General features: G+C 39.4%; 1 protein-coding gene across 1 annotated transcript in view; it reads left to right on the forward strand.

Moving 5' to 3' along the window:
* Positions 1–20,578, forward strand: part of LOC121681487 (transient receptor potential cation channel subfamily M member 1-like) — a 196,737-nt gene that overhangs the window by 115,398 nt on the left and 60,761 nt on the right. Inside the window, exons 17-18 of the mRNA XM_042061245.1 lie at positions 9,413–9,544; positions 9,706–9,837. Of these exons, the coding sequence (XP_041917179.1) occupies positions 9,413–9,544; positions 9,706–9,837 (264 nt within the window). The remainder of the gene's footprint in view (positions 1–9,412; positions 9,545–9,705; positions 9,838–20,578) is intronic.

Genomic DNA, 20,578 nt, shown 5'->3' on the forward strand with positions numbered 1-20,578 from the left:
GGTCCCCAACCTAACCGGGCCGTAGCCTACGACAAGAGTTTAAAAAAAAAAAAATGCATGCAAACTAAATAAACTCAATTTAATTCGCAATAATGTCACATTCGCAATAATACCCACTGACGATGGTGAGCCAGATACCTCAAAGAAAAAGAAGGGGTCATTCAATACGAAATATGACGATTCATATTTAAAATATGGTTTCGCAGAGACCGGTGACTCGCATGCACCAAGTCCTTTATGTGTGGTATTTGGCGATAAGTTGTCAAACGAAGCAATGAAACCATCAAAGCTAATTCGGCATCTAGAGTCCAAGCGTCCTACACTTCAAGACAAACCCCTTGAGTTCTTTGAGTGTAAGAAACGCGAGCAAGAAGGACAAAAAACTAGTGTGTAAAGCAACCACATCGGTGAACGTGGCTGCGCTAAAAGCCTTATAGTGGCTAAAAAACTAAAACGTGTCATTTGAAATCTCAAAGACCGCGCGGTCAACAACGAAGCAAATATCCATAGTCATAGTCATGTTTATTTATATAGCACAATTTAAAACAACCTGTGGTTGACCAAAGTGCTAAAAAAAAAAAAAAAAAAAAAAAGATAAATAAATAGATAATATAAGACAAAATGAATCAAGACACACACAAAAAAAAAGCACAACAGGAAAATAAAACTAAAATAATATGTACATATATATAGCCTATAATTACATTCCACAATTCATTTAAAAGCCATTAATAGCATTATGTTCTTTTAACTTGGCTTTAAAAGCACCAATAGTTGTTGTAGATCTAATGTGAAAAGGGAGGTTGTTCCACAACTTGGGCCCAGCTACTGAAAAAGCACGGTCACCTTTATTTTTTAGACGACTCTGGTACTGAGAGCAGTAGTTTATCTGATGACCTCAGAGTTCTGGGAGGGCAGTGGAAGTACAAGCTCACTTAGGTATTGGGGAGCTTGTTCATTTAAAGCTTTAAAGACAAAAAGAAGAATTTTGTACTCTACTCTAAATTTCACTGGTAGCCATTGCAGAGATTTCAAAACTGGAGAAATATGTTGTGTCTTTTTAGACTTGGTGAGCAGCCTTGCAGCTGCATTTTGCACCATCTGAAGTCGGGATAGAGTGGACTGAGTGACACCAAAATAAAGGGAGTTACAGTAGTCCAGGCGGGATGAAATAAAGGCATGAATCAGTATCTTAAAGTCTTTGAAAGAAAACATAGTTTTGGCTTTACTTAAGATTCTAAGGTGGTAAAAAGATAACTTGACAACAGCATTAATCTGTTTCTCAAATTTAAAATCAGGGTCAAGTAGAAAGCCAAGATTTCTTGCATAAGGTTATACATATCTGGCAAAAGACCCTAGTTCACTAATTGCATTATTTGCAGCTTCATGTGAACCAAAAAATAGAATTTCTGTTTTGGATTCATTCAGTTTTAAAAAAATGGTCGACATCCATTGTTTAATCTCTTTTAAATGGGAGATACAGTTGTGTATCATCCGCATAGCAATGATAGGATATACCGTGCTTTTTCATAATTTGACTGAGTGGCAACATGTACAGTGAGAATAAAATACAACTAAGCACTGATCCCTGTGGAACACCATAAGATAAGGGGGCAGATGAAGATGAAGTATCAATGAAAGAAACTGAAAAGGTTCTTCCCTCTAAGAAGGAGGCAAACCATTTCAGTGCAGTACCTGAAATTCCAACCCAGTGCTCAAGGCGCTCTAAAAGAATGCAGTGATCTACAGGGTCAAAGGCGGTGCTAAGATCTAGCAGCATAAGTAATGCACAGTTTTTTGCATCCACAGATAGTAACAAGTCGTTAGTGACTTTAATTAAAGCAGATTCCGTGCTGTGTTTAGGTCGGAATCCAGACTGGAAGATGTCTAACATCTCATTCTCTGATAGAAAGGATTGGAGTTGTTCAAAGACAACCTTTTCTAGGATTTTAGAAAGAAAGGGCAATTTTTTAAGCAGGGGCTGCACTATTGCATGTTTAAAATGAGTTGGTACTTGGCCAGAGATAAGTGATGAATTGATAATAGAGAGGATGGAGGGACCCACACTCTCAAATGCCTTTCACCACCCTTGGTGGAATACAGTTGAGTGGATAAGAGGAGGGTTTTAGATTAAATACTTAATTAAAAATTGTGTGTGTGTGTGAGAGACATTGAGGGCCTTAGGGAGAATGGTGTGTATAGGCTATGTGTGAAACAGGGGGCCTTAGAGAACAAAAGAGGGAACACAAGTTAACTGGTTTCAGGTGTGACAAGGAAATGGGTACAAAGCTAAGTAATGAGACTGAGCACTGGAGAAGTTTCTAGATATACATGTGCATCAAACGTAGATACTTGGTCACGTATATTAGAAACTTTGTTAACAAAGAAATCAGGGAAATTACCACAGTTCAAAGAAGGAGCAGTATTTGCAGTTTCCTTGGGACTGATTAAGGATTTTAAACTGCTGACAAGAACCTTAGGCTGGTGACTATGTTTAGCTATAAGATCAGCAAAATATTTCTCTCTAGCAGATTTAACAGCCTTCTGAAACACAGTTAGGGAGTGTTTAAAACAGTCATAAGATATTTGCAGCTTATCTTTCTTCCATTTTCTCTCAGCCCTTCTGAGCATTCTGGTGGTGTCATTAAACCAAGGTTGTGGTTTGGCTCTAGGTCTAATGCATTTAAGCGGGGCTAAAGAATCAAGAATCAACTGACAGGAGGTGTTGAAAACATTTACAAGCCAATCTGGGCTGGGATCATTTAGAGGGTTCTCAAGAATGATGGTAGAAGGGGCAGACTTGAAAACACTAGCAAAATTGGTTATCGTCATGTTGTTAATAACACGTGAATAACGTGGTGGAGGACGGCTTTTCTTAATAAGACCTGGGATTCACGTGAAAGACAATTGGCATATGATCAGAAATACAGGTGGAGACAATGTTCAGATCATTAACGTCAAAACCATACGATAGAACCAGGTCAAGTGTGTGCCCACGTATGTGAGTTGGACCGGAGACTGACTGGATCAAATCAAAGGCTATCCATAGACCGGACATTATGCTATTGATAGTTTCGATTGAAGATGCACTCTTTACAGTTAAAAGCAGCCTCCCCACATTCCTCCTTATTTCTGATTTAAAATGCACAACAGTGCATTATATTAGGGTACCTTTTAAATGGACATTTTAAACGCCGTTTTCCTGACGTTTTCCATCTCACGAACTCCACTACAGTAGCCTAAAGGCGCATTGTCGTTCATCTTTCTGTATTCTTCACCTATTGCGCAAAAGCCTCTTGTTCTGATACTTATTCATTTCACAGTCTTACAACATAGCCTATCACAACACCAATACAGCCTTAGCACAAACAATCACAATTTAAAAAAATGTGGAAAATGCGGATTTCAATTCCAAATAAAGAAACCTCCACAATTAGGCTACAATATAACGACTTGAGTTATTTGCATAGGCTATGTTTACATCGGAAATTCGGAATCAACGTCCACGGTGTTATGGATCCATGTCTACAACGCAACGTAGACTAACATCTCTCTTTAGAAATTCAGGAACAGCTTATTATGCTGAGAGTGACTCGTAGCATGCGAGAAATGAGAATATCCCCAAACTCTCGGATGCGCATTAAAACTGATCTTTTCTGATCTTTACTGATCCATTGTAGAATGGTTTGAAGGGGCCCAACATAGAAAAGTTTGAGAAGCCATGGCCTAAAACATCAACAATTTGGGCAGTATTTGGTGGTTGCATGTTAGATCTAAAGTGAATTGGGTCGCAATGGTCTGTCGTTTTTAAAAAAAAAAGTGGGTCTCCAGAAAAAAAGTTTGGGAGACACTGGTGTATAGAGTCGCCGACGGTTCCACGTGAATTTCCTGCTACTTGAAAACAAAGATGGATGCTGCTGCTGGCGAACAGCGGCCTTTGAATAAATCACTGTTTTACACCATTTACGAGGCTCAAAGTAGCTCCATACTTCATTGGTAGACTTCCGAGGGCCTTGACACAGTTACTGGTATCCATGCATTTCCACGGAATTATTTTTGGAATCTGATCCGTTATCATACCTGTTCATTCATACTCGTCGCTCAACTTATCGTGACTAAATTCAAGATGGCGGCGAACGGTAAACTTCTTAAAGGTACTGTCTGTATAAATTGTCTTGTAAATAAACTACCAGTGCTTTTTCAAAGTTCTCAATGTCTCGTTTTAAATGTCAAGGCCCTCGGAAGTCTACCAATGAAGTATGGAGCTACTTTGAGCCTCGTAAATGGTGTAAAACAGTGATTTATTTGCATGGCTAGGCCGATGCCTGAGGCACCCCCATCGAAAAACTGTTAGTAGCATCGGCTAACTAGCGCCAGATTTCTGAGTGCAGGGGACAAGCCGAGATGAGCTATGAGACATACGTTCACACTCGGTATCATGTTTCAACACACTTTAGGTCAATATCACACCGGAATTGTCCTTTAAGCTTTTTTTAAATTGGCAAAAGTTTGATCAACTAGACAACTAGCTCCGCTGCTGGGAAAATGCATGGGACTCATGAGTTGTAGCGCTATCCTATTGCGTGCAGAGGAAATTTGTTAGACAACTGTTTATTCCGTCCCTAGGATTGAGCAGTGCCAATGGTAAGTTCCTAGACCCTATATCTGTCACGGTTCAGACAGACGACCAGAGGACCACAATTGCGTCACACCAGAAAGTTTATTAAACTTAAGGGAAAAGGGAAGTAGGGAGTGAGTGAAGGCTCCTGGGGTTACCGGGAATAACAGGGATACAGGGGTTCCGTCCAATGTGCTGTGACTGTGCCCCCCCCAGTGGCAGCGATGCGTCCTATGACGCCGGTGGTGGGTGGTCCGGAAGTCCTGGGGGGGGGGGGGGGGACACAGACACAACAGGGCGGATGAAACGAGGCAGAAGTACAGTTCAAGGGAAATCCAAATTCGTAGCAAGGCAGAAGGCTGGTCAGAGTTACCGGGATCGAAGAGTAGTCAGGAGTCGTTACGGCAGAAAGCAGGTCTGGTTTTCTGGGGCAGAAGAGAATCCAAGATTCAGGCAGGTCCGGGGTCACAAAACAAGAGTGCGCCAGAAGCGCGAGCAAACAGGTTCCGGGTGTGAGCTTTGCAGACGATCTGACAAAGGAGAGCTGAAAGACAGGGCTTTAAATACTGGGAGAGGTTAGTGGGTAATGCAGCGCAGCTGGCAGAGTAATTAGAGCAGAGCAGAGCAGGGACAGGTGGAGCTAGTTAGGCTGAGTAGAGAGAGTGGTGAGCAGAGTGGAAGATAATGGAAACCACTTAAGGTGGTAACCCGGTGGAGTGAGAGGGCTCATGACAATATCTTGATGTGGATCTGGCTTGTCAGGCTAACATAAAGACGCATTTGATAGACATTCATAATAATAATAATAATAATCTTTATTTATATAGCACTTTTCAAAACAAAGTTACAAAGTGCTGTACAATATCAACATAAATGAAAATGCAAATAAGACATAATAATATAACAATCAAATCATATATATTAATTCAATTAGAACTTAACATAAATTTGAAAAAGGAAAATAAACTTACACTGAAATAAAACCTACTGAAATAAAACTTGACACTGAAATAAAACTTAGGATACTGAAATAAAACTTGACACTGAAATAAAACTATATTACTTAAACAAAACTAAGGAAGGCTTGCTTGTAAAGATGAGTTTTAAGGAGGGATTTAAAAGAGCATACTGACTTGGCTGACCTGATTTCATCAGGCAGGTCATTCCAGAGCCTAGGTGCCCTGACACTAAAGGCTCTCTCCCCTTTAGTTTTGAGATTGACCTTAGGAATAGTTAGGAAACCACTACCAGATGATCTTAAAGTACGCACAGGTGTATAAGGTACTAGGACATCAGATATGTAGTTGGGAGACAGGCCATGTAGAGCTTTAAAAGTAATCAGAAGAATCTTAAAATCAATTCTAAAGCTTACTGGGAGCCAGTGCAGTGAGGCTAAAACAGGAGTAATGTGATTACAGTACTTTGTCTTAGTAAGAAGCCGGGCAGCTGAATTCTGAACAGTTTGAAGTCTCTTTATAGATTTTTGGTTTAGACAAGAAAAAAGACTATTGCAGTAATCCAGGCGTGAAGAAATAAATGCATGTAATGGTCTCAGTGTCTTTAAAAGTTAAGATGGAACTAATCGTGGGATTCTATCACCTCAGAAATATCGTAAATATTTCTGAGGTGATAGAAACAAGACTGTATGAGCTTTGTGATGTGACGTTCAAAGCTTAAATTACTGTCAAACCAGACACCAAGATTCTTTGCAACAGGTTTTACACAGTCTAAAAATTGAAAGGGACCTAAGGATGGTATCATTTGTTTCACTATGTGCTGGGATCCAATGATGAGGACTTCTGTTTTGTCAGAATTCAACTGGAGGAAATTGTTCGACATCCAGTTTTTTATGTCACAAAGACATTCATTTAAGGAATTCAGCATTTTATCATAGCGCCCAATAGACGGCATTTGTAAACCACGTTTCAAATACGAGAAAATGAATGTGTAGTTCCCAGACCCCATCTCAATGAGATGAGGTTTGGCATTAGCCAGGCTAGCTAAAGTTAGCAGTCTCCTCACATTCCTTCTTATTTCATATTTAAAACGCACAACAGTGCATTAGATTAGGCACTGTTGACACATTAGAAACACTGGCGTTAGCTACAAAATGATATTAAAGATCACCTCGATAAAGTCATACAGTAGACTAGGCTACAGTAAAACAGAGCCTTCTTTTTTATCAAGCTGAGGCCAGAGATGATGGCCTTTGGCGAACAGTTTACACCTACTCAAAATGAGTAAAACCAAATTTGGCAAAATCTCACACTTTTTTCCTTTTCTACTTTCAGTTTCATTAATTCCAATCAGAGAAAGAAACACTCATGCAATTTTCTTGTTTAATTAATTTGGTAGTCTTATTATCTGCTAGGCTATAAGCCTAATGCAAAACCATTTTCTGATATTTTGTATAGATTGGCTATATGAAGATATCGATAGGCATAAACAGGGCGCCCAATGCGTGAGACACACGCATTTCAATTCATTCACACGGTCACACGCTACACCTTGTATTGCTCTGACGCTCACACGCCACACCTTGTAGGTCTATTGCTGTTGGGCCATTAGCAATATATACAGTTTGAGTTTATATATACAGTTTAGGCCTACTTAAAATGAGTATATATATATATATATATATGAAGGCCTATACAGTATCACCTGCCATAGACATTTTCACTTGGCCTTGACACGCAACAGAAAGGGGCAAAATTCCTGACACTTATTCAGCAATGAAAATCCTCACAGTGGACCAACAATCTCCTTCGGAGTGCAGTGCCCATAATTTGCATTGAACAGTACAGGGGACAGTTACCCGGGAGCGTTGTCGTGTAAAGCCGGCCCCAGTGACGTTGGGTGCGGCCGCATTCAATGTATGTGCGCGTCTTCACAAGTAAAACTGAACCACTGGAAATGACGTGTGTAGAAGCAACAAACAACGTTATTTAAAACAACGAACGAAGCGGATCCTTGCTGTCCATGAAAACAGCATAGAGACTGGCTAGTCTAATCCAAAAATGGAAATAACAGGTCTTTGAATTGACACGTGAAAGGCCTATAGTAGCAAATATCCTAGCAAATAGCCTATGGCGATGACACAGCTTTCAAAACATTTATTTCACTCTCACTGGAGAACGGGCTGTTGCACAAACAAATTAATTAGGGTGATGATCTGCATCTCCGTTCACCAAAAACATAATTTTGCTAACCTATTTGCACAATAAATAATTTCTGAAAGGTTCTCTCCATTGTTAACGTGCAACATTAGCCTATTGCAGGTAGGTAATGTTCAGACAGACAGGCACTACTTTCTCTTTTGGTATTTCTGTCCTTCCTGTGTTAAAATGGTGTTTTTATTTTTTTATTTTTATTTATTTTTTTATTTGCAAACATCATTGACATTACAGAAAATGCAACACTACGACATGCACATGAATACTACATACGACAAACAGACGTACATTACATAAACACATACTGTAACTTAACAAGACATCACATTGACTTGGCTTCCACAAACATAACACAACATAACATTAATAACAGAAAGGCTATGGTGTTTTTAGCAGTCAACATTTATTTGTTTTTCCTGGGGAGAAACCCCCGGACCTCCACTCACATCGTCCGCACCCCCTCTCAGAAAATACTTCCGTCCCTATCGTGACCTCATGAGCTAAACCATTAATGAAAGCAAAACAAACATGAACAAAACAGCCAGATACCTTTTCATAAAATAAGACACCTTCATAAACAATTTCAAGTTTTATCGTGAGACTGCGTGTCATTTGGAGCAGCATATCGGTAGGCTATATTAAAAGCAGAAGATTTTCAGTTTGCTTCAGGATTTAGGTCCAGCTGGTGGTTGTTTGGGTCATTGCAGCTTCACTGGGGAAATATAAATAAACTCACGTGATTCACACGTGAAGCCGGACAATCCGAAGTAGTACCCACTGTAGGTGCATTTTACGCTTCTCCTCCCATCTCAAAACACAAAACTCCCAGTTTCCCCTGACCCTCCTATGAATGCATGACACGAAAAGCGCTAATTGCTATTTTCAGCTCCTGTGACAGGCAGTCTGCGGTTTTACCTAAGTGCGGCATGTTTTGTACATATCACGCCATGTTTTTACGCGCAAGTTGGAAAAAAATATGCCTTAAGTGGGCACAAAAGCAATAGTACATCTGCCCCTGAAGCCGGGTTCACATTGCATATCATTCTTGCGCCTGCCGGGGTTAAAGTTGAACCATGTTGAACTTTGACCGCAGTGTGCTGTAAATCCAGTGTTTCCCATACATTGACTTATTTGTGGCGGCCCAACACAATATCAACATTGACCACCACACAATGATTTTCCAGGTTGTACTAAATTGTGCTTAAATCTTGTTAGCATCATAACCACGCTGTGCTAATTTGTTAAAAACTGTTGCATTCAAGTTATTTCTGCAAACCAACCACCACAAATGGAATTCAATTCTCTGGGAAACACTGAAATCATAGGTATTTTGTGCTGGGCCGGGCGGCAAGCACAACAAAAATCCTTGGGACATTACCTCAACCAAGAGTAACCTAGCGGCAAGCGCGCACAATGTGAACCCGGTTTTAGTCTCTCACAAGTATAGATGTGGAGGTATTCATCACTCTGTAAGCCTGTGTGGACAAATTATGACAATTTTAATGAAAATGACATTTCTGAAAAGATGGTATTTGACATGTAATGATTTTCATTTTTAGCCTTTTCTAGGCATGCTGTATTAAGATATACCAAAAAGTAATGTGTCAGTATTTTTTCACAGGTGATCCTGGGTATTGTGTTTCCACCATACATTTTGCTCCTGGACTTCCGCATTGGAGATGATATAGCCTACCAACATTACAGTTTGTCTGAGGAAAAGAATGCCACAGAGGATGACAACAAATCTAGCAAGGTAAATGGCCCAGCAAATTCTCTAATGAGAAAAGTTAGGTATTAGTGTAAGTAATGCAATGTATTTCAAGGCCAAAATGTTTCTCTTTTGATTCATGATTGAAGAATGAAGAGCCTTTTTTCACTGGTCATAAGGGTCTTAATGTGCTTATATTCTTTCAGGAAGGGAACACAGATTCTCTTTCTAAAAAGGAGGATGAGGAGAACACTGGTAAGAAGAGAAGGCGTGTCCCCATTGGGAAAAAGATATATGAGTTCTACAATGCGCCCTTCACCAAGTTCTGGTTCAATACTGTGAGTGGTGTTAACTACTATTAGTCCTTCCTCTCTGTCCCTCATGATGTTTGAATGAATCACACTGACTGCTTGGACCTATCCACCACTTTACCAATTCCATCCAGTTTAGCAGTTCTACCTCTTTTCCCTGCTTCTACCACTTTCTCCTCTTAGTACTTTTAGGGCTATATTTTAACTATCTGAAACGCACGATCTGAGGCGGATGGTTTAAATACGTTTACGTTGTGGCCAGGGCAAAATTCTTATCTTGACAGTGTAATAAGTTCACCAGATGCCAGGCACATTGTTCAAAAGGGTTGTTCTTCATGAATAGATGGAAGGATCTCAGAGGACCAAGGCAGAAGCTAGCCATGGCAATCTCTTCAGCCCAATGGAATAAAGAGTTTAATGAAAGTTGATAGTTTAAAAGTTGAATGTAGATAGTTTAAAAGTTGATTGGCAGATCATTAAATGAATGTTGATAGAGAGATAGTTTAATGGATGTTGATACACATAGTTCAGGGCAGTTCCAGCATTATGGATGTGACAGTTGGAATCATATTGGTAAACAAAATGCCTTAGAGCTGGGGCAAAATTAGTATCAGTGAATTAATTTGCATAACTTTTAATGTAACCTCTGTCCTCTGAATACTGACAAATCCTCAAATTTTATATAATCATTTACATCCTAAGAATACAAGGCATTTTATCAGCGTGATGGATATGATATGAAATAGACACACTTTTTTGAGAGATTACAGGTTTTCTACAAACTCTGTGAGGAAGGAAACTGCCGAAACCGTGATATATGTAGCATGAAGGAGAATTGAATGAACATAAAAAGTCTGTTTTTGAAACTATGTGTCATTTTCGTAGTGCATTATATTGGAAAAACTGCCGTTATGGATGTGACAATTTCATGTTATGGATGCGACGTGTCTTAACCAGTCCTCCACAAACTACATAAAACACATACTTAAGTAGTGAATTTTGATATGAAACAATTGAAATAGCAATTATGAAAAACTAGCAATGAAATGATTGCTTCCTCAGTGCCCATTAAGATCCACAAGAAGAATCAGGACAAGTCAAAAGAAATATGTTTTTTTCTTTTACTGTCATCAATTTTGGTCAATGATTCCGGGTTACTGAAACACCAGGGAACATGACATTTGTTGGCCACTCCTCCACTGCACTAGGCTAAACTAGAAAAAAAAATATGACCACCGCCATTTTTTCCACAAAAATAAATCACGCTGAAAGGCCTACAGTATATGATTCTAACTGTCTCACTAAATTGCATTATCCACACTTAATTCTCACTGGTATCTGCTAGACAACAAGTACCAAAACATGATTAGTTCATAGATTTCACATGTAAAATTCATTTTTATACAACCCCACCCCCATCTTGCCTGTTCATAATTCTGAGAAATTCTTGAGTGCATGTGTGCGTGTACATGTTTATGTGTGTGTGTGGGTGTGTGTGTGCGTGCTTGTGTGTGTGCCTGCGTATGTGCCTGTGTTTGTGCATGTACTTGCATGCGTACATATGTCTACTGTGTGAGTATGTGTCATACGTATGATTACTGTGAATGTATGTGTGTGCGTGTGTATCTGTTTATGCACATGTGTGCACATGGAATGGGTTAAGATGACCCCTGGAGGCAAACATACGGAAAGAATTGGTCATCCTAGGCCCTACGGTTCTCAAGATATTCACAGAAAACTGTGTCTGCCCTACCCTCCTTTCGGGGGGTCCAATCCAGCGGGGGGGCTACAGATCAAAACGAAAAAACGATGGTTCCATGCTATCCATGTGGGGTTACATGCCCACCAAGTTTCGTGTACCCCGGTCTTTCAGTGTCCCGGGAATCCTTGTTGGTGTACGGTCACTAAATGTACACATAAATGATTTTATTGTAAGGCCCCCCATGAACGAAAGTTCACAAAACTTGGCATGCATTCGGAGAGTGTCATAATGATCCTACACTTTCAATTTCGTGCAGTTTTGACCATGTCAGCCAGAGGTATTGTGATAAATTGTGACCTAATGTTTTGCTTTTTAATTTTTAACTAGGTGGCGCTATACATGAAAAAAGTGGTAATGGGATGGGTTGACATGCCCCCTTAAGACCAACATACAAAAAAAGATGGACCTCCTAGGCCCTACGGTTCTCGAGATATTCACAGAAAACTGTCTCCGGCCACCTACAGGCCAGTTGGTGTATAGTAACATAAATGAATTTATTGTGTGGCCCCCCATAAACGGAATTCCACGAAACTTGGCGTGCATTCAGAGGGTGTCATAATGATCCTACACTTACAACACCTCATTTTTACTTTTTTGTGTTTAACTAGGTGGCGCTATACATGAAATGAGCTCAGTGAAATGGGTCCAGTCCAGCGGGGGGGCTACAGATCAAAACGAAAAACGATGGTTCCATGCTATCCATGTGGGGTTACATGCCCACCAAGTTTCGTGTACCCCGGTCTTACAGTGTCCCGGGAATCCTTGACGTAAATTTGGACATGCAAAAAAAAAAAGAAAAAAAAAATCTGACTAAACCTATATGACCGCCGCTTCACTACACGGCGGTCATAATAACTAGCCCTACCTGAACACACACACACAGACAAGCACATACACACTATACATGCACAAACACCCGCACACACATAAACTCACAGGCACGCACGTGCGCACACACACACACCCACACATACACATTTTTATACACAAAATCAAACTCACACATGCACACACTCATTTACATGCACATGAATTGAAGGAGATGGAGACAGGATGGAGGATGCCAGATGGAGAGCGTGACAAGCGTGATTTATTTTTGCAGAGAGAATGTGCAACTCACCGAGTGGTTAGTGGAGTTCGTTGACTATTGAAAGTATTTGAACCTGAAGCATAGACGGTGGTGTAGTAATATCAACGTGCAATGAGTCTTCCAACAGAAATCAATGGGATTTTACAAAATGGCAAATAAAAGACGACAGAAACTGTATTTTGCTACGCTACTTGTTTTGGAACATCAACGAACACCACTAACCACTCGGTGAGTTGCACAGTTTTGAAAACAAACGTTAAGGGTTGTTTTAGGACATGTTTGAGTAGCCTACTACAGTATGCCCATTGCCAGCCACCCTGAGAGGTGAAAAGGCGATTCAAAACGAGTCAGAAAAGTCGAGACAGGACCAATCGTCAAAATTTCGGTGTCCACCACTCTAGTTCATCCAAAACAAACCAGAAAAGGGCCTTAAAGTGCTAAAAACCGGAATTTTCTTTTAAAAACAAAAGCCTTACAAATGTAAGGAGCTGTGCTCTTAAAGCAAACTGAGCATACACATTGCTCTACCATTCCCTTGTTAATCTCAAATTTGTCAAATGATAACAATTTGTTGGAACCTTGAGTCCATTTATCGCCTTTTTAAATATGTATAATAGTACCATGTGAAAACTGTTGTTTCTGTATGGTTGCACACCATATTTATGATGTAAAAAGAGTGTAATTCTCCATGAAATTCAATCAGATCAGTTACAAACAATAAAATATAGACCTAAATGAACATTTTAACAATAGTTATATTTGTGTGTGCACAACTTTTTTTTTTCCATGGTAAGGATGACCTTTGCATGGAATTGCCCTTTAATGAATGTTGATAGTTTAAAAGTAGATACCGGTAGTTTAAAAGTTGTTGACAGACAGGTAGTTTAATGTATGTTGATACACCTAGTTTAATGAATCTTGATAAGCGCCAAAATTGCAAAATTGCACCAAACAACAACACTGATTAAAACCGATGATGGATCCAAGTATGGTGTCAAATCTCATTTGTACTCTCAACCACTATATGACAGACATCCAGAGCTTCAATTCAAGCCCAAATACAGTATGACAAGCAAAGTCTAGAAGATGTAGAGAATCACACATGAAAAACACAGAGAAGATGTGCATGTTTGTATTAACGCAGAAAGACAATAGTTTTGCCCAAATTGCAGCAGAAACATAGCCTGGCCCCACCCTCCTAGATCTTCTCATCCTAACAATGGATTATTCCTACCGCTGAAATCAAGAAGACGCCTATGTAGTCACAAAGCCAGAACTGAGAGACTCAGGAGAAGTTTTTATCCCCAGGCCATCCGAACTCTGAACTCACACTATACTGACTTTGCACACATTCACTCCTCAGCACTCTCAAACATTTCCCAACTCTGAACTCACACTATACTGACTTTGCACTCATTCACTACTCAGCACTCATGACCCCCCCCCCCCCCCCCCACACACACACACACACACCTACAAGACTTTTACATCCCTCTCCCTTTTATTTATTTTCTTATTTCATCACACGTCAAAACACACACACACACACACACACACACATATCTGACTTTCTCCAACTTTTGCACATCTCCATAGAACTTTTTATTTATTATTTTTGATTTCTCCTTCATCTGCCCATGTCCTTGATTGCCTAGCCTTTCTGCCCCCCCCCCCACCCCATCACACACACTTACATCATCACTGTCATCACTTCACATACATACAGCACACTGCTTGCTACAGTAAGCCTCCTCTACATACTTGCTGCACACTGCCCCCCCCCCCCCCCCCCTACATACACAGCACATTGTCTTCAGGATCTTCTCCAACACACATCCTCTACATACTTACAGCACACTGCCCCCACCTACACACTACACACACACACACACAGTCACTGCTCCACTCCCCTCCCGCCAACACACACATCTTCACTCTCATCACTCACATACATCATACATACAGTACCCAAGGTTTCTTCCTTGGTAAGGGAGTTTTTCCTTGCCCCTGTTGCTCTTGGGTGCTCCTTGTTGGTGCCCCCCACCCAATCCCAATCCTCCCCCACCTTTTTTATGCAGCCCTTGCCACTTAATCTACTAAACCCCTCTTCTACTGCACTTTTTACCCCCCCCCCCCCATTAATGCACAAATAGGCTGACACCAGACATAATTTCACTGCATTTCTTACTTCCAGTAACTATATGCATGTGACAATAAACTTCCTTGTATCCTTGTATCCTTGTATCCTGTTCAGCCATTGTAAATGTTACTTGTCATCAACTATGACTCCTACCCACTGTAGCTAGTTAGCATGTTAGCATTTTAGCAAAACTGCTAAAAATGATTAGCTAAGTAACATGGTTAGCATTGTTAGCATGTTAGTTAGCATAGTTAGCATAACTGCTAAAAATTATTAGCTAGGTTAGCTAAGTCACATGGTTAGCATAGTTAGCATGTTAGCATTGTTAACATGCTAATTAGCATAACTACTAAAAATGATTAGCTAGGTTAGCTAAGTCACATAATTAACATAGTTAGCATGTTAGCATTGTTAGCATAACTACTAAAAATGATATGCTAGGTTAGCTAAGTCACATGGTTAACATAGTTAGCATGCTAACATAGTTAGCAAAACTACTAGAAAACGTTAGTTAAGTTAGCTAAGTAGCATGGTTAACATAGTTAACATTGCTAGCATAGTTAGCATGTATATCAAAACTGCTAGAAAACGTTAGCTAAGTAGCATGGTTAACATGTTAGCATTGCTAACACTGCTATAAAACATTAGCTATGTAGCATGGTTAGCATAGATAAAAGCATAACTACTAGCAAACATTAGAGCCATTCCAACTTTCAGTTGACAATGATTAGTGTTAATGATTTCAGTTAAAAATTATTAGCTAGGTTAGCTAAGTCACATGGTTAGCATAGTTAGCATGTTAACATTGTTAGCATGCTAGTTAGCATAGTTAGCATAATAACAAAATGATTAGCTAGGTTAGCTAAGTCACATGGTTAGCATTGTTAGCATGCTAGTTAGCATAACTACTAAAAATGATAAGCTAGGTTAGCTAAGTTACATGGTTAGCATAGTTAACATTGTTAGCATAACTGCTAAATATGAATAGCTAAGTTAGCTAAGTCACATGGTTAGCATGTTAGCATTCTTAATATTTTAACACAACTGCTATAAATTATTAGCTAAGTTAGCTAAGTCACATAGTTAGCATTGTTAACGTAGTTAACAGCATTAACATGATTAGCAATTTTTTTAAAAACTGCTAGAAAACATTAGCTAAATTAACTAAGTAACTTGGTTATCATTATTATCTTTGTTAACATAGTTAACATAACTGCTAGCAAACATTAGAGCCATTCCCAACTGTCAGTTATCGTCAACTATCTACCTAAATAATTTAACCATTTAAACTATCCACCTATTTAACTGTTCAGTCATTCCAACTATATTAAACCTCATCTACCTAGCAACCAATATAGTTTGTTTTTACTCTGTTGAGATGATATTTTACCTCATATTTTTGCATTTTCATGCACTATATTTCCTTCAGGAAATGCTTTTCTAGTTGTTCTAACGTTACTAGTTGTTGCAACAGCATGTGAAAAACTACAAAGTTTGTTACACCAAAAAGAACGTTAATCTCGCGATAAAAAAATTGACGGCCTTAAAATAGGTTTACGTTAATGCCGTTAATAACGCGTTTAACTGACAGCACTAGTTTTTATACATCCACTTGGGTACTTAAATCTCAAGGGCACACCAAAACCAGCCTTAACCATGCCAAACTCATGTATGGCCTGGATGGAAAAAAAATTAACAATGCAATGCGAATCATAGAAATTGCAAAAGTTTAGTTGCTTCAATGGAATAACTGTAAAGCTTTTGGCAGGTACATAATTCCTGTACAGCAGGAGCTAAGTTAGCAAGTTAGCTCTGGGGTAGCAAAAATCAAAGTGTGTCACCTTCACGTACCGGAGATCACAGTATCAACTCGAAGGCAGAGGACAAAAGTGTGTTTGGGAAAACGTCTGCATTTTAGACTTTTTCAACCCCGCGAGAGTTTAACAGTTGCAATAATTCAAAATCCCCATGTTATTCTCCCATAGGAAAAATCGCCAGATACCTGATCTCAAAAATGGCAGCTTTTTTGTAGGCGAACTTCAGAAGTCTATTGATCCAAGCAAGGTTGGACCAATCTGGACACATGGTATAGGCCCAAAGACTCTTTAAAATCAAGATAACTCTGGGGTATACTCAACATTTTCCAGGTTCCTAATTGGATGGGGGGGGGGGGGGCGTTATGGGCTGGCAGATAGTCGAAGACTACATAATTGATCAAATGTGTCAAAACCCACATTATATATTTTCTTTGTCAGTAGACAAGGACTGTTTGTACTCTATGTCTTGCTGATGACGTATGTCGCACCAGACCAGGGGGATTCCTCACAATTTTTTGCTAAAACATTTCAAACATTCTCCAATGTATAAAAGTGCATATGTAGCAGAGGCGACCTGAGCTAGCATGCTAGTTGTGCATGGTAAATCGTCACACCCCTAACCTTAAGAACGCTTCTAACCGCTAAAGGAAGCCTGGGCTTTTCGGCTCAGTGGTTAGAGCTTTCGACTCCCAAGCCGGTGTGTTGAGGTGGCAGGTTCAAGGGCCGAGAGCGGTGATAAGGATTACCTCTATTTCCTCCACTTCAGTTAGATCAACAAACATATCAGGGATTCTCTCATCTGAAGACCTTTAAAACACAATGATTATTATTTTATTTTAAAAATATATTTATATGTAATGTAATTCAATAAGCCTGATTATTATCCTTTTTTGTTATGTTATTCTTTTGAGCTGATTACCAACAAAATTGTTCGCTATTTCAATACATTTCACTTCTATGACCCTGGAAGTCATCTTACATTTCATGTGTAACACATACCGGCACCAAATGATCTTTTAAATCGTTAAAAAATATCTCCTTGCTGCAATCGAGACATTTCTTTTTCGGCTCTGGCCCGGACTCCAACTACGGTGAGAAATTCTCCCAGTTAGTCATCAGACAAAATTAAAAATACAATATTTTTTTTTGGACAATTTCCGCTTATCAGAACACTCACTGGAATCAAGAAAATGTCTCTTTGCATTGGCCGTATATACACAGCACCATTCTTTATGCTGCCCCTGATGGCACTGATGGCAACGGTATACCCGGAACTGGGGCAGGGGATGACAAGTAGGGGCTTTGTTCGGGTCAAGCCACCAGACTTAAGAATTTCAAAGCCACCACAATCCCTCAGTTTAGGGTAGGAGAGCTTTAAACTCCTCAATGCTATTTTCATCTCCTGCAAAAGGAATTTGTTTGACGTACAGTATGGGTTACGGTAATCAATCAATTTGTAGCCCATAACTTAAATAGTAAGACATTTGATTAAAACATTGAAACAACACATCAAACTTCAAGAGAGGATATGTTCTGAATTTGGTTTTATCTGTTCCTGTTTAATGGGATGTTATAGTTTCTTTCATCTTTTGATGAACTAGTAATGTGGTTAAAGGCAACTTCTACCACCACAGTTGATCTAAACATAAGTCAATATGACAAATGCCACAGTGTCTACATTTCATTTTGTAAAGAATACAATCGCCAAAGCATACACTCCTATCTGAGTCAAGCTAGTCTAGGACGAAATGTAAGCACAGCCAAACCATATTTTTTCTAAATCCCTAATGCACGTTCACGTGACTAGTAGTAGGGGGGCCTATGTGTCTATTTTGGGGGCTTGTGGGATTCGCATGTTAATTTTTGGAGAGTATTATATCTTTGTTTTAGGGGTTCTTAAGAGTAAAAAAAAACATGTCTCCATTTTTTTTTTTTTTTAAGTTTTGAAATCAAAGGTAAAAAAAAATCAAATCAAATTTGGTGTTTTGTCCATAAACCTCACATTGCTGGTAGGGTTTGGTGCCAAAAAGCAAAGATATTCTACAAGGTAGTGTGCAAAAGTGGACCACATAAACAATACAACATTATAAAACATTTTAGGCTGATGATTGATCTGTTTAACAAGAAATTGTGCCTAAAGCGCTCAAAATTGTCCGCTTAAAAAAATAATACTTCAATATCAATACTATCAATTCATGCCTATTAGTGTGCTTGAGTGTAGGCCTAGCCTGCTCTGCCAGTTCTTGTCTACACCCATTCAGAGCACAAAGTGCAGATATCTCTGTTAAATCAAGTTTAATAGACTTTTACATAGCTAGTACCAGCTGAAGTCTGTAAGGCCTTCCGTAGCTTATGTAAGTGTGAAGAAAAGAAAGGGTAAAAGGATCAGATAGACAAACAGACAGGTGAGTGTGTGAGAGAGAGAAAGAAAAAGAGAGACACTAGCAGTGACAGTTGGCTGTTGATAGCGTGCATAGAATTTAGAATTTAGAATAACCTGAAGCACATAGTGCTCTGTTCTTCATGGTTGGTGATATTAGTGACCTTCTAGCCTTCTACATTTGAGCAAGCACATTTTCATAGATCATGGTGGCACAGTCTAGTTAGGTTATAGTGTGTCTTTCTGTCAGTCAGGTGATGGCACACATATTCTAAAAGAAACAGATTTTGGGCTATGTATCCAGTGGTGATATGCATGGACTGGTGAATGACCCATCACTACAGACATATAGTCAAGTCAAGTCAGATTTATTTTTAAAGCGCATTTAACATGCACATAGTGCAACCCAAAGCGCTCCACAAACAAGACACATAACAACAAGACAAAAGATGCCGGATGGAGCGGCGTAGTCGCCAGCGTACCCATGACATCAAGACATGACAAATACATTTAAAAAATAACAAATACAAAAAGAAAATGCCGGACGGAGCAACGTAGTCGCCAGCGTACTCGTGACACCAAGACATACAAGACAGACAACAAAACAAATAAACAAATAAAAAAGAAAATATATTTAAAAAGGGGGAAAAGTGATGTTAAAATTAGTCCAATTTCCAAACCAGCTGAAAATGTCCAAGGGCAATGATGATCCATGAAAACTGCGCACAGAGCTGTGTCTTCACAACCGATGCAATGCCAACAAAGTTCTTTAGCAACTGACCAACCCGGTGAATTCACTATTCATATGCCAAATTTCTTGTTTTTGTCCATGAGAGTATTGAGATGGTGATAACAGATCAGCCAACGATTACAACGTTACAGTGCAGTTATTATACAAAAGAACAAAGCAGTTTGGCACAGGAACTGCTACAAATCCACCTGTAACAGTGAGCATCTGCAGCATGCTAAGATTTCGCTACTAGAAATCATGTGAAGCAGGCAGGACTCAGTGTCTTCAGAAAAGAGGTGGTAGACCATCTTCTGAACCTGCAACAACACCTGCAACTGCATCAAGTCCATCTAGAGGGACTTTGTACACTTGTTCATCAGCTGCTGCCAGCATAGATAAGTGCTTCTTCTGTCAGAAGCAGACAATAGAACGTCTTCATGAGGTGTCCTCTTTCAATACAGGCAACCAATCAAGAGATATAAGTAAGATATAAGAGATATAAGTTTTAACAGGTAGCCAGTGTAAAGATGCTAGGATGGGGGAAATATGTTCATATTTTTTTTGTGTGTGCGTAATACCTAGAGATTGGCATGGGTGTTATTTCAGTTAGCCTATTAGCTGGTTTGATTTGCATTGAGCTCAATGAGCATCAAACTAGCTAATAGGCTAACTGAAATGACACCCATGCCAATCTCTAGGTATGGTGAAGGGTATGTGATGATGTGGGGCTATTTTAATTCCAAAGGCCAAGGTAACTTTATCAGGATGCACAGTATTCTGGATCCATGAAATAACTGGCCTTTAAAAATAAAAATCTGCCTGTCTCCATGGGAATTTAACATAGGGGTG

The sequence above is a fragment of the Alosa sapidissima genome, chromosome 14 (genome assembly GCF_018492685.1).
Source record: "Alosa sapidissima isolate fAloSap1 chromosome 14, fAloSap1.pri, whole genome shotgun sequence".
Classification (NCBI taxonomy): Eukaryota; Metazoa; Chordata; class Actinopteri; order Clupeiformes; family Clupeidae; genus Alosa; species Alosa sapidissima.